Source organism: Phasianus colchicus, chromosome 17 (genome assembly GCF_987193195.1).
Source record: "Phasianus colchicus chromosome 17, bPhaCol1.hap1.1, whole genome shotgun sequence".
In the NCBI taxonomy this organism is placed as follows: Eukaryota; Metazoa; Chordata; class Aves; order Galliformes; family Phasianidae; genus Phasianus; species Phasianus colchicus.
Genome location: NC_143452.1, coordinates 3521405 through 3536954, shown reverse-complemented (window position 1 = coordinate 3536954; position 15550 = coordinate 3521405). Strand labels below are relative to the sequence as shown.

The 15550-nt window shown below is 41.3% G+C and overlaps 1 protein-coding gene across 12 annotated transcripts in view; it reads right to left on the bottom strand.

The window, feature by feature from the left end:
• Positions 1–15550, bottom strand: part of PTPRT (protein tyrosine phosphatase receptor type T) — a 432503-nt gene that overhangs the window by 23693 nt on the left and 393260 nt on the right. For 11 of the 12 annotated variants that reach the window (XM_090152287.1, XM_090152291.1, XM_090152297.1 and 8 more), the window contains 5 exons: positions 10588–10675; positions 4200–4276; positions 3245–3281; positions 1830–1927; positions 353–469 (listed from right to left, as the gene is read on the bottom strand). In XM_090152287.1, the coding sequence (XP_090008413.1) occupies positions 353–469; positions 1830–1927; positions 3245–3281; positions 4200–4276; positions 10588–10675 (417 nt within the window). The remainder of the gene's footprint in view (positions 1–352; positions 470–1829; positions 1928–3244; positions 3282–4199; positions 4277–10587; positions 10676–15550) is intronic. The other variant, XM_090152290.1, reaches the window with a different exon arrangement.

Here is a 15550-nt window from a genome sequence, read left to right as displayed (position 1 = left end):
TTTAATAGTTGAGCTTTTATTATACTTGAAAAAGAAACCTCTCTGGTATCCAATTTAGCTGACACCTTTTCTTCACCTACAGTTTTTTGCTGTGAATTGGGATAGCCAACTACCTGCTGGCTTTTGGATTTATTTAAGCTTCATGCACTGCGGATTTTACCTTCGTTGTTTACATCAAGATGTTTAAGTAAAAAAGGAATATCTGTCAAAAATTTAGATTCCAGAAGTGAAAACTAGCCATGCAGCAACTGTTCCCATCTCCATACCTCTGGGCGAACTCACCCACAGTTCACATTTCAGATCACAAACTGAGTGTGACATCAAAAGACCAGCTGACTGAAGATATCCTTACCTTTTGTACAGTAAACGTGCGTATGACGTACTCTGCCAGTGGTTCTGTCTCAATTAATGTGACTTTAATGTCCCCATAGACCTCTGTGTCATCTGGCCAGTACCGAACACACTTCACCTGGTGGGAAGGGAAAGAAAACATTGAGAGGAACTAGCTCCAAGTGAGGCAGAGCTGATCCACATTTTACCCCACTCTCAAGTTGAAGAAGACGTGAGCTAAGGCTCATGGAAAAAATTACCTCATCATGTGAACGCATAGCACAGCTACTTTTAGAAGCCACGTGCAAAACTAACAGTAGAAATAAATGCCAGAGCAGCTTATACAGGTTAACAAAGACTATAAAGTTACTAAATTCTCTAGCACGAAGAGGTGGAACAACACCTAAAATGTCAACCAAATAGCTACTGCAAAGTGGATTCTATATTCCACTTCAAGTCATAGAAAGAGGCTGTGATTATACGATCAGTTTAGGATTTGGAATTTTTTTGTTGGGTTTTTTGTTTGTTTGTTTTTTACACAGAGGAGTTTATTTCAAACTGAAGTGTCAGTTGAAGGTAGAATAGAATAAATAACAATAAATGAACAGAACCAGGCAGCATTCAAACATGAGATCTAAAGGAAATCAAACACAAAGCAGTTGAACTACTAGCAGTTGTGAATAATATATTGCTTAAACGCTTATTTTAGTACAAAGGGAATGGAAGGTGACAAACAGAAGGAGAACATTTTTGAAGTGCTGGTTTCTGGCTCAGAATCTCTCTAAACCAAAGACTACCAGGAATGGGGAGAACGTGCCAGGGGAAGCACACCCCAAATGTGCCTCCTTCTTATTCTCCAAAGCTGGTCTGTGCCTCTGAGTCACTCATATTTGCTCCCACTGTGTGCTTTAGCAATAGCCCTGTGTTAATGCAGAGACTCCTGGTTAGCTGAGTCCAAGAGAGCAAAGCTGTGCATGATGAAGAGGCCAGTGCCCCTAGGTGGCCCCAGGATCCAGCTGTGCATGGGCTCACACCACAACAGAACGGTGATATTCTGAAATGATCAGCAACCCTCAGCTTTGAAGTATCATTTAAAAATCTCTTTTGATCAGTTCAAACACCAGTTGCACGTCCTCGTGTCTCCAGATTTTTGTGGGTAGAGAATTACTCAAATTACACAGATAAAGAATAATTATTACAGAAGTACATTTTTTCCCTCTGTACTGAAAAAGGAGACATCTCCTCAGCTAGCATAAATTTGTATAACTCTGCTAAAGCAAGACTTACAGCAGCAACAAGATCCTTATTAGTCTGGAAGGCAAGCAGCTAAGTATTACAAAAATCTAGCATTTTAGAGGAAAAAATCCCTGAGTGCTTTAATTCCTTTCTACACTACAGTAAGCAAAAAGAATTTCACTTGCTGAGCATTGTGCAGCACCAACACAGCGCTACAGCCAGCAATGCTTTGTTTTTTAGTGATAGGAAATTGGTCCCCTTACCCTGCCCACTTCCACCAAGTTGGTGACCATGACAACGCTTGCAGAGTTTTCTTGCCAAATCATTCTCCAGAAATCCTTCACTGTCTCTTGCATCGGCCCTGGGGCATGAGAAAAGACAAAAAGACATCTTCAGAGAGTGCATCTAATGCCAACAACCCACTCCAGTTGTTCCATTGCCATTGTGCTGTTCTCACAGGATTCTACTCTCCCTTTCAGAGCATCTTTCTGTGTCTATAGACACTGAACAGCCTGGAGCTCTCTGATGGATCAGACACCTCACCTTCTTTGCAGTAGGTATCTGGAATTCCAGCATGCCAGAAACAGAAGTGATGGCTGTGTTGTAAACAGTGGAGATGACAGTTCCAGTAGGAAATAATGTATAAGCAAAAGGATATTGATGAACCCCATAGTCACTCTGCAATTAAGGCAGTATTGAAATTTATACCAGATGCAACACTACTAATAGTTTATTAATTATGAAGGAGAAAGCATTCAGAAATGAGTCCTTTTTTGAGAATCCCTACAAGGAAAAACATTGGGCTCCAACAGCCAAACAGTTAGCATCGACAAAAGATGATTTATTAGACTGGAGCTTCTTCTCTTATTCCCCTTTTCTCTTCTACCCTGTAAATGAAATCCTTCAGTCAACTCTGCCCAAACTGCATCCTCCATGTTCTTTGCCATGATGCATTCTCTATACCCTTATAAACCCAGACACCAATTGTATTCTATTATGTTTCTTTACTCCTTCAATAGGGACAAATGTGAAAAAGTCATAAAGTGGAGTTTAAGAACAAGGTCATTCATGTGAATATCACATTTCCAAAGGAGGAACGGATGCACTGAAATGAGAATGAATAATCATAGGGAAAGTGCTTATGGCCAAAGAGTTTGCCTGGTGATGTAGGAAAACAGCAATCCAGAGCAAAGAACCGCAGTTAGGAGGCTCATCATCTAACATGCTCAGCGTTCAATTGTGTTGCTGACGTTTTTGCTTCTTTCTAAAGGCACAGGAAACTAATTTACAGAAGTTGGTGTCCAAATGCAATTTGCTACCAGTTCCCACTAACAAAAATTCATCGGTCACAGGCATATTCATACCACCTTTCCACAGCAATTTCACTTCAGCAGGTAAACTCAAGCTCCATAAAGTCCCTTTTAGTTATAACCTTATATTTCATGCACAAAGGGCACGTTATAGATTGTTCTGCCACCTCTATGTCTACTCATAATTTAGATTTTTTTGTTTGAGCGCCTTTAGTAGCTCGGAACATCCTATGTCCTTGCCTTTTGCTCCCCTAAACCAAGTTTTCAGACATTCCCAACACAGAAGATGTCACCCTATAATTAACTCTTGCAGCAATCTAAAACAGCAGAGATTTTACAAATATTTAGACATACAAGAATGAACTTGCCTTGAGTTGCAATGTAATGACGAGGCCGGTGGTACCCCTGGAAAAAAAGACAAATACGTGATGGCCTGAGGTCACAGTTAAACAGTGCACAGCATTTTCACCTTCCAGGCAGCAAGAACTGCTCTGCACCAACACTGGTTATTGAATGCCTGAAGATAAGCAACAGGGTTGCTCTGTTAGATTTTAAGTGATGGTACCTCACTTTGGTCAAATAATTTAATTAAAAACCCCACAGTGTCAGGATTTCATGACAGCAAAGAGAAAACAGGAATGGAACAGTTTCTACTTTCCATTCCAAGAAACAGAAGTGTCATGCCTAACCCACAGGCAGCTCTAGAAATACCATGGAAAAAGCTGAATCTTTGTGCTTGAAAAACAGCAAAGGTGTGAGTTTTCCCCTGCATGATAACACTGAATGCCAGTGGTATGTGACTTTATTAAGTGCATGTTTCAGTTTCTTCCATTAGAGATACTCTTCTGAACAGTGCCATGCTTCTAAGCATGAGGAGATGCATACAAGAAGCGCACATCACTGAGCATTCTGTTTGTGCAAGGAAGGCAGCTTTTTAAAAGTTTTTTTACAATGCTTAAAAAATGTCAAGCCACTCACGCCTTCTGCACTGTGACTCTGTATGCAGTCAGTAAGAATCAGATATCTGTTAATGTTATTGTGAGGGGCTGCTATTGATTTCCACATACATCATGCATTTACCCCACATTCCACTTGTGTTTGTGGAGCTGTCAGACATAGGAAATCTCCATCTGTCTAGATTGGTCAGAAAGAAGAGACTGGAGACCAAGAACCTTCTCCCTGTCACAACATGATGTCTGTGTAACGTTCATCTGTCATTCACATCAGACCAGCAGTCTGTCCCTACGTAACATGCTCCACAAAGTGGTGAGCAGGCTTGTCAGCAGCAGTGTTTGTCACATTGGGAATGTCCATGAGCCTTACGTCTATGTAATTGGCGTTGATGTAGTCAGAGTGAGGGTCCCCATCCAGCAGCTGCAATCTCACTCTTGAATGATCATCTGAAAGAAGGAAAGAGAAAAGTGACAGTAACGATAAAGAGGACTTTGTCAGTGCTTTATTTTATCTGCCAATTCCTGCAAGTGAGTAACTGAATACTTACAATAATAAAAAAAAAAATACTGAAAGAATATCAGAGCTATTCTAGTTCCTATATGCCCTTTCTTTTGCATGTAAGATCTTTAGGTTAATGTTTGTTTATACTCAGTGCTCATTACGTTCACTGCCATCACTATAATTTGTTACAGAAATTTTGCAAAAAACAAAGACACTGCTTGGTTTGGGGGTCTTTCAGGAGGTATCTCCATTCCAAAAGCCATTTCCATCCTGGGAAGTAACAGCCCCCCTGGGGGGCTCAGACCCATGGAAACTGAGACAATAGCTAACACACAATCAGGATAAAAATAAATAGGCCACAACAGAGGTATGGAAGACTAAAGGAGAAATCCTACAAATAACAAGTGGGGTAATCCAAAGAGTAGAAAGAAAATACTGAAGGAAATCAGAGCTCTTTTACACAACCCACAGAACCCACTGCAGCAAAACGGCAGGTTCACTGCAGCAAAAACAAAGTGCTCCTGTTTTTGAGGACGTTCAAAGTTACTTTAGATAAGGCAATAACAGATATCAATCTTTTCCTCTCCCATTATGCTCTAGAGCTCAGATACAGAAAGGAACTACCCCAGCGGGCAGATTATGTCATAATTTTCCACCAAGAGAATATTTTGATCTTCCTCCAGAACAGCTGGTGCTGAGCTCTGTCAAAGCAGATACTGAGGGAGCTGGGCGTTGATCTGATCGGGGCTGGCAGTCCCAGTGCTGGCATGTAATTAATTGCAGAGCTGTTATCTAAGGACCAGTTGCTTGGGAAAGGCAGCTGGGTTACGGAGGTCACAGCCAGGCATGCTGGGCTCGTTTCTAAAGGGTTTTTATAATGAAGCAGAATACAGATTCCATTAAGTTTATTTCCTCCCTGCTAGCTATGTAGACAGTAGCTCCCAGGCAGTAAAGCATTAATGGTTAGAAACACTTTGCAAAATATGAGCCTAAGCATGATTTACATTCAATTAAAAAGAATCATCACAATAAAACAAAAACGTGAGGCGGGATTCTGCGGTAACTCAGTCAAAAAGGTTTTAGCCATGACTTAATTAAACACAGAATCAGAGACAGATGTACATACAGCTCCACAAACTGAGATTTCGATGTGTATTAAATATTCATTTGCTCATGTAAAACAATGATTCTATACTTCGCTCATTGTTTGGGTGAGGTTTTCACACCCACAAACGACAGCCACACTGTTGTATTTCTCAAATGCCATATTTGCATTCAGAAATGGTTATGCTGGTGAATCCATCAAAAGCTCTGCTATACCTGCATTAATAAATACAAGCTGTAAACGCAGGAGGTATCTTTCCCAAAGTGCTGATGTTGCTCCCAGCTCTCCACAATTACCGGTGCTCAAGGCAAGCACACAGGGAGTTGCAGTAAATCATGTGGTTAGACAGACAACAAAAGAATTTATACTTAGAGCAATTCACACAGACAGACAAGAGGCTGATTAAGGTGGACATCTCGATGAAATACACCAAGTCTCCTGTAGCCAATTTCACACTTGCAATTCAAGGCAGGAAACTAAGCTAGTTAAGAACCACGCAGAACAAAAGCAAAGCAAAGAAATCCCTAGAGGTGATGGTTCTGAGGGGAACACTTACTAATCATCCTTGTGATGCCACAGTATAATGATGTTATGAAAGTCTTGGCTTATAATAATATAACTGAAAAGTTGTGAGACCAAAAATGACCCTGATGACAGAAAAGAATCTCAAGTTGATTTTTTTAAAGTGGGATTTAGATGCTGTCTACACAGTGTGTGGCTGAAGTGCTTTGCACAGCCACTAAGGAAGAACCTGCCTCTCCTCGTGTAACTGAACCAAGCTCACAAATCACATTCCAGCTCCATGAACCAATCCTTAGTTAGAAACTTAGAAAAAGAATGGATTGCCTCCTTAAGGGAACTGGCTGAGAGAGATCTGAGGACTGCAGAATGATCTTTGCCTTTACAATAGCTATGGTTAAATGACAGGTGCTCTGTAGCTAATAAAAAGTGTTTCTTTTGTTCACTTGAACCAAATATGGTTGTTCTTACTGGAAATAACAGGAAAGTGATTAATACTTGTGGGTGATTTGTTTATCTTAAGAGTGCAAACTGCGCAGCAGAAAAACTGTGTATGTGTATTAATGATGTGTTCATGGCGTCTTTAATCATAAGTTCATAAGTTTAGGAGGCCATTCTGAATAGAGGCTCATGGGTCTTGTGCTTATTTTTTTTTAACTCACAGACTTTAGATGGCTTTTTAAAGAAAGGCAAGTATCCTCACTATTTCCAGTGACCAGAAAAAATCCCTCATTCTGCACCCTTTCCACTGGACTACACTAGCCAAAGAGACAACAGATTTGGCACACTGAAATGAACACATCACTCAACTCTTCTGCACATTCAACAGACATCACAAAATCTCTGTGTTGCCACAAATGCTTTACAGAAATCTCAGGGCTGCAAAAAATGGACGTAGTTTTACAAACGTACACATGAGCTTACTTCTCCCTGTTGCCTACAGTTGGTAGGCAGGTTAGCAGAAGTCTGTGTGAAGAGTACTTTGACTGAAAATTGGTCTTCAAACAGATTTCAAAAGTGACAGGAGTTTCACTGAAAAGCATTGTGCTCCCATTTTAGCACAAAAAATGTTATCATTTCGTACTTCTGTCAAAATCCCCATTAGTGATCATTTGAAATATCATTGCAATTTTTCCACATATCATTTTGACACCAGTGCTGGATTAATCTCATGCAACTTTCGCCATCTAAATATTATGCAGCTAGTCTAAATTGGCTGTCAAGGCACTCCACTGAGTTGATGGAGAAATACAGACATCTTTGGAAATAAATCAACATAGTTCTGGTAAGAAAGGATGATTTGACCACTCAAGATGCACTGTCCTCTAATCCTATCCCCAGCAGCCCTGGACACCTTGAGAACAGGGCAACAGTGAGGTGTTCCAGCTGGGAGCTCTCTTAATCTTTCTCTGATATCTGTCAGTTCCACCACGCAATTCTGATTAATTTGCAGTCTTACAGTCCAAAGCATATAGCAGTCAGAGCAGGAAGAAAATAAAGCAAGTTTCAATAGTGCCTTTTGTCACCAACTCAATAGGTTTTAATGGTCCACCACAGGATGTTAATACAATGGCCTAAGTGAGAAGATGGTAAAGCTCCACTGCAGATGGGAGAATCACCTGAAGCAGTGCTGGTCAAAGTGTCCCTGAAAGTGCTAAGCACCTCCTGTGAAAACATGCTCAAAAATGGGAAAAAGAGAAGGAAAAAAGATGGTGCTCTCCTGCAAATTAAAGCAAAACACAATCTTTTGTCTCTGTTTTCTCAGCTCTCGCCTGAGAGTTTTACTCCAAATTTGGATAATATGTGGAGAAATAGAGTAGAAGCAAAGGTCTCACACAGCTTTGTGATGTTTTCTCTTCTACGCAATGGGATCAGCTCAACTCACAAGTGCAACATCTCTCCCTTAACCATCGCTCGCTGATGCACTTCAAAGCATCAATATCTAGACATTTAATCAAACATAAATCGTTTCCATACATAAATGCACCCATTACCTACCTCTGCCTCTTAAGCTGGTCTGCAAAGATTGGTTTGCAGATGTAAGAGCAGCAGCAGATATTGGAACTGGCAGTAAAATTTAGGTTTTCACACAGAGGCACAGTGTTAATAAAGTACTGGGAAAGAGATGAGCTGAGTAAAAAGGTCCTGTGAGTGTACTATTACATGGGAGGCTGCAAAGACAAGATCCAACCTGCTGTGAATCTCTGAGCAACACTACTCGTTGCAAGGGCTGATAAACTCACATATTAACAAAAGTCTCTGAAACAGTTAGAAAAGTTAGATTACAACCTGGCTTTTCAATTCACTCCCCAAAAATCATGCAATACGTTGTTCCAGAACTGATGAAATTGCAACTGTGATTAAACAAATAATGTTAATTGCCATCTGTAGAGTTCTACCTAAGAGCAGTCAGTGCATACTCTGGGTTTTACCAGCAACTGTAGGTTTAGCACAACAAATCAGCTAAGGTTGTAATCGTTATCCACCTCCTCTCCTCTGCTCAGGCTTTTGCACAGTTTGTACCCACAGAGCACAATTCATTTTCATGATCTGCCCGGAGGGAGCCGCTCTCCTGCTATTTTCAGCTCTGCTGTCAATTCTCCTTTCTGGATCCTGCCACTGCCTTTACTCAGGACAGCTGCCCAACATCACCTGTCAGTCGGTTCTGGTTCAAGACTTAGCCAAAGACATTACTGATAATTTCCCACCATTTTGACAAAATGTGTAATTAATGTTACGCCCCTTCCTTAGGCAACTTCTCTTCCTTCTTCCAGGCATCTTCAAAGTGAAGCAAATATTTCAACCCATTTTACTCCATCACTCTTCTTGGCACGCTACTAAATCTAGAAATTACTCTCTTCTTCTCAATGTCTTTATGTCATACATACTTGAAGTGAAAAAAATTCATCCAGACTTGTTATTTACCTTCAAATCTTCAGCATCCCTCTGCTCTTTCACTATTTTTGTGTTTCTTCACTATGCCTTCCCATTGTCTCAACAACCTTCTGATTTTTTCTCCCACATCCCTCAAATTTGTGTTTCAAACGTTGGCTCTAGCACAGTTTTGACTTCTGTCACCTCCACCTTGACATTAGGTCAACTGCTTCTTCAAAACCCTCCAAAGAAACATTCTCTTTCATGTTAGCTTCCTTATAGCATACTATGGCACTTCCACCTTCAAAAACCAACTTGCAGTTGTTACAGCTGGATGATTCATTTCTCAGACTAATTTGATCTAAAGCTAATTGTCTAGACAGGCAAATTGAACCTCTGTCTGGAAGTATCTTTCTTTGCCACTAGCAACACAGGAAGCTTACAGCAAGGCAGAGCTTTCAGACAGCTGAAGATAAGGGAGATGATTCCCACAGTAACTACAATGCTCCAATAGCACCACTTCTATTTTCCACATGGAGAAACAAAGACTGATGGAACTGGTGTCCAGCTCACGACCAATACAGAAAGACAGGAGCAAATGCAGGATTAGATTAGAGCTCAGAAACCTTTCATTTTCATTTCCAGACTTCTTCACCTTTACCATGAGGTTCCTTACTGTTCTGCGCCATTCCCCCAAAACTGTAACATGAATCACTTCTTTTAAGTCTTTAAAAGAAAGAGAGGAAAGTTAAGCTGTGTGAGAGACATCTCTGTGTGACCAAGATTTCTTTATTAAAGTCTGCCTGTCCTACAGAAAGCATGTATTTAACCTGAGAAGAAATACACTACTAAACGTATAATTCCACGCAACCTAGTTCTGCTTTCACAGTATTCCATACATTTATCCAGCCACATAAATGTATGGCACATCTATTTACGTTCTTCTTGTTCTGATCGTCTCAGGCCTGGCTTCTCCAATTTGATACTGCTTAGCAACCCTTAAAAAGGATGATTTATTGTACCTTTCCTCATTCCTCCCAGACATTGTAAGGAATAATGAAACACAGGGGAAAGCTGCCTGGAGAGCTTTCGGAAAGCTTAACTTTGGAGATCTTTAGGAAAAAAAAATCACTAAGATCTGACAAAAAATGACAGATGTAGAACTTGTCCTTAGATGGAAACAAAATAGATCTAAGTGGTTTTATAGAGTCCTCCCCTGCCCTGCAGTTCTGCAATATATTAATATCTCCATAACACCAACTATAATTTATTATAGAATTAAATACAACTCCGAACTTCTAGTGTATTCTCAACTGCCTTTCTATGATTAGCAGAAGCTAAGCTTGTCCTAGTCATCAAAACAGCTCTGTGTAGACAAGGAACAGCTGCTCCACTGGTTACTGACCACTGTTCCACATCTCCTTTTTCAACCCTGCTTGTGGCACTGAAAGATCTGAGTTATACAATATAAAAAATAATGGAAAATGGGCAAAATCACCTACTGTAAAAATCTGAAAAGATGATTTTGTCCTTGATCTGAATAAAAAGATAGATTTAAAAAAGCATTAAAAAGGCCTAAGAAAAAAATAGAAACAAAAAAAATCTTAGAATTAAGCATAGCATGTAATAATCAGATTGAACTACTGCATGCTCAGCACTGTAAACCAGTTTTGAGTAAGGTTTTCAAGCATACTCCGTTTCCATAAGATGCTTATGAAATCATACAGAAAGCTCAGTGTAATGTGACTTAACACCTACAGGAGATTATGTTTCCATATCTATTCTTATTGCGATTTTCATCTTCCTTGGCTGTATCCCAGGATGCCGTCTGCCCCTCAGGTAGTGCCTGCAAAATAAACAACAGTGGAGGGTTTATAAAAATCTGGACAGTGCCTGCAGGTGGGTTACGATGGCAAAAGAGGGCAAAAATAATGATACTGCATAATTCAGTAGTCGACCATGCAAACAGCTGTTCTTGAGGAAAGGGCACATTTACTAACAAAGAAAACAGAGCTTGGTGCAGACCATTTGCATCCCTTGGCTTCTGCTTGCTGCTACCACAGATCTAAAGGGATGAGGAGACTTGGTTTCTGGCTGCACAGTCACAGGTTAAGCTCATTTCTCCTGTAGAACAGCGGAGATTTCACATATATACATTAAACTATAAGAAAGCATCTGGAGGAGGGCTAGAGAGGGGAAGGGTCTGAGGGCTTCAGTGTGTGAGAGAGCGGCTGAGGTCGCTGTGTTTGCTGGGCACGGAGCAGAGCAGGCTGAGGGGAGGCCTCATGGCGGCTGCAGCTCCTCACGGGGAGCGGAGGGCAGCGCCCTCAGCCATAGGGTTTGGGTTTGGGTGGTGCTGTGTGGAGCCAGGGGTGGGACTCGATGATCCCTGTGGGCAGGGATCCAAGAGAGGACTGTCTGTGATTCTGTGCACAGCTAAGGAAGCCCAGATGGTGGAAACAAAGGGCTCAGGCTTTCAGCTGAGCACATACAGTGGTTTCAGCTATTTCTATATTGGTGATGGGGTGATGTAATACAAATCACTCGCTGATTTTCTCTCAGGAAATACAAAAAGCTCAGAGTTTTAGATCATGTCTATAGAAAACAGGCAGGAAAAAGGTAAAACATACAAACTATGAAAATAAATTGTCAACTTCCCCAGATTTACCCTTTTGATGGAGGCTAGGAAACACTGAGGGTGGTGAGGCACTGGAACAGGTTGCCCAAGGAGGCTGTGGATGCCCCATCCCTGCAGGCATTCAAGGCCAGGCTGGATGTGGCTCTGGGCAGCCTGGTCTGCTGGTTGGTGACCCTGCACATAGCAGGGGGGTTGAAAATGGATGATCATTGTGGTCCTTTTCAACCAAGGCCATTCTATGATTCTATGAAACCAGCAGCAGATAGCGCTGCTTTACCATACAGCTCGAACATAAGCAAATGAGCTACTTTCCCTTCAACACATGTCCAGTAAAGGATTTTAAAGTCATAAAGGCAGAGCTAGGAAAGTGGCAGCTGTGATGGTGTCTGGCTGGAGGTTGTCCCTGCTCTCCTCGGGAGATGGGCTGAGCTGTCCATGAGGGATGGTCTCCCTACAGACAGAAAGCCACAACCCGCACACAGCTGGTGCAGCTGGAGCCAACCCAGCCTTGACTTGTGCTGAATGCCAAGCAGAGGAAAAAAACAGCTTTGGCTGTGTTTTCTTGGCCTTCTCCAAGATCTACGTCCTAATGTGAGCCTGTATTACTAAAATCAACCGCAACATTAGAAACTGTACTATTCATAATCCCAAGGGAATTATGGAGTTTTTACACTGCACTCTGCCTTGGCTAGCAGCGGGTAGTTTGACAACTGGAAAATGAATTTACATTCATCTTCCCAAGCCATCCAGGTCTATTACAGATCCTGAATGCAATAGCAGAGAGACACAATTATTAGGATCTACAACACTGGCATTACAAATAAATTTAATAAGAGCAACCCTCTTGCAGACCAAATCATTGTGAATTTCCCCCAGAGGGGTTCCAGGACAGAAAATGTCAGGCACTGCAGCACTGCCATGAGCCTGCTGACAAAAGACAGGGACAGCGAGTTCCTATTCAAAAGCCCAGGAGAAAGAGTAATAAACTCTGTAATTGGCGAGGGCTTTGATCACACATATATTTCCTTTACAGACAGCTGTTTCCAAATAGAAGCTCATCTCCTGAGTACAAAAAAAAAAAAAAAACAACACACAAGAATACCAAAGCCACACTCAACAACAAAAAAATCCCTGAGTAAAAGAGAAGAGGTAAGGACAGTTCATTTTTGTCTTTAAGGAAAAGGTGCTTTATTTTTCCACTAATATTAAATTATAGCAGATTGACCAGAGAATGGCAACAGTCATTAGACATCTAATCACAACCAACTGAAAAGGAAAAAATAAAGTAAATTCTTCCTCATCACTTCACCAGGAGGAGGCTATCTTGGCCAAAGAATATAATTTCAGTTCCAAAAAAACTCCTTCAAACTAATGCCATCCTTTCAGGTGATTTGTTGAAATTCTCCATTCAAATTCCTGTTTCCCAATTTGCCTTACACAGCCTCCACAGATTGAAGAACCCAGGATTTTTCACCTCATTCAAAATCAAAGAAATCTCCACCTTTCATGAAACTCTCCATCTCTGGAGAGACAAAGAGCAGTTCTGCTTAGTGAGGAACACAAACCATACCTCTTCTATACAAGCAGCTGTACAAACTAGATTAATTGCACATACACAGGTGGTGCAGCACTGACACTTCTGCCATGAGATCACTGACAATGTAGCACTGAGAATCAAAACTGTGTTAGAAATACAAAAGCAAAAACATCAATTATGATCCACTTGTATCCAGAAAAAGAGCTGCATTCCTAATGGGTTTTGCACAGCATATTTCATAAATACGCGCTCAAAAGGAACACTGTTTCTCTCCATTGTACGAATGAGGGCAGACCAAGATGGATCTCCTGGGTATCAGAATTTGACCCACATGTGGTATTTCTATAGGAAACACTCTGGATTCTTTGTTCAATTTATTAACCAAAAAATGTTGGTGTTCAAAAGTCTGGGCTTAATTTTTAAGCCTTCCTTTCTTTTCTTCTTTTAGAGAAGAGTAGTAAAATGCACACTGAAATACCTTCTCTGCAGTGGAATTCATAATGATGCTTTTTAAACTAAATTGATCTAATTTTTATCTGAAATTACAGGGCTAGATCTCTAAAAGTCAGCTTCATTTCTATCAAAATATCCAAGCACCACAACTTGGATACATAACCAAAGAGCTCACGTTCAGCTGAGGCTTAGAGCAAGTCAATATAAATTTCCAATGGAGGCATTTAATTTGCAGTTTGGTTTTCATTTAGAAGCACGAAAACCTGAATCATTCCTTTGCACTGATGTACCCCAATGCTGCAGCATTGTTGCTGAGTGCAATGCTATCAGTTAAAAGCCTCACTGCCCATCCCACAGCCTGCCATGTAGTCCTGAATCTCTCCCTGCAGCTGCTGTCTCAGCAGAGGTGGCAAAGCTCTTCCCACAACTCTGCTGTGACCCAGTGTTAAAACTGCTTTGGCCAGAAACAAACAAATAGGGGAAAAAAAAACAAACAACACAACAACAAACCAGCAATGGAAAAGAAATAATTCAGTCGGTTCAGCTCCCCACTCAGGACACAGCAAGGCCAAATAAAGCCTTAAGCCAGTGTAATTCAAGGACAGCATATCTAGTGGCAATCCTGCTGACATTCTGTAGTGCTGTGTCACAGGCTGAATTGCAGGGTCTGGTCTTTTGAGCAGATAGAGGCACTGTGGGCAGCCAGAAATGAATGGGTTAAAATCCAGAGGTGATTTTCAATCCACTGAAAACTAGCAATAATAAGACACCTGAGGAAGGAGCCATAGCATCCAAAGTAAGCAAGCAGTCCTGGTAATGCACAAGAGAAACATGCTTCAGTGACGCCCTAAATCATATTTGAAGTTTGGATACTTAAGCTTATTATCTCTGCAGACAGTAATTGGAGCTTGCAGTACAGTTAGGGACCAGCCTAGCAGCTCACAACAAATCAGGGCTGATATGCTCTGAGAAAGGAACAGGTGGCAGTTAAACAAGTCCCGTTTAAATGTTTATGGCCATGCCTAATCCCACATAGTGCCATCTACATCCAGTGTCAGTGACGGATCGTTCTCTGGTGGCCCACACGTTTTGCTGCCAACCACGAGGAGCAGACACTTCGGCCTGAGGTGCAGCTGGCAGAAGGAAATAACGCACACACTGCAAGTGCTGACAGGTTCCCACATTCACACTCAGTTACCAGCCAATTCACACGAGCGCTGCCACCACTTACACCATCACCATCCTGCTCGTACCCTCAGTGTGGAGTTAGATGTAAGATGCAAGCACTTGAAAATCTTCCTTTCAAGATGTCATCGGTGAAACACGTGCCCTAGTGTTCTGCAGGTGAAGGAGTATCAAAGAAAAGCCTGAATGCAACTCCCTGATTCCTCAGCGGAAGTGGGAATGCACGTAGATAAAAGATTGTCACATATGACTGATAGGTTCTGTTCAAAGTGATTGTTCATGAGAGTGCAATTATTTGGTAACATGTCACTAAATAGGCTCCCATGTATGCTATCAATCTGCAAAGTAGGTAGAAAAGCAGCTTCTTAGAAGAAAAAATACACACACGTATGACATTGATATTAGTGTATAAAAACAGATTTTAAGAGACAAAAATAAATGTTCAGGCCTTTTCTTTATCAGAGCTTACCAACCATTTTGCACAATGTTCTGCAAGGCAGGTTTTCCAGCCAACTTAAAACTACTCTTCCTACCTCTCAGAAGTTACAACCCTTCAGCATCCTCCCTGCAATTTGCAGTGTTGCTGTTGGTGGCTGAAAACTGCTTAGAAACCAAATTCCACCAACTAAAAGGACTGCCACTTAGGGCAACAGCCTCTGATTGCAGGGTAGGACAGTGCAAGTGATTTAAGAGCTTTTGGCATTCTCCAGGCCACTTCTTATGAAGGAAGGAATTATGCAAATGTATATAATGTCATCGTCATTACATACGTATTTAGATAGCACTTTCTGGGAAAGGCAGAACTTGTGGAGCCGAAAGTTGCATTGACATTTTTCATGCTAATGTGTTATTTTGATAACTACCAACGCCGGTGCCAGAAAATCACATATATGCCAGCACCTGTTTTC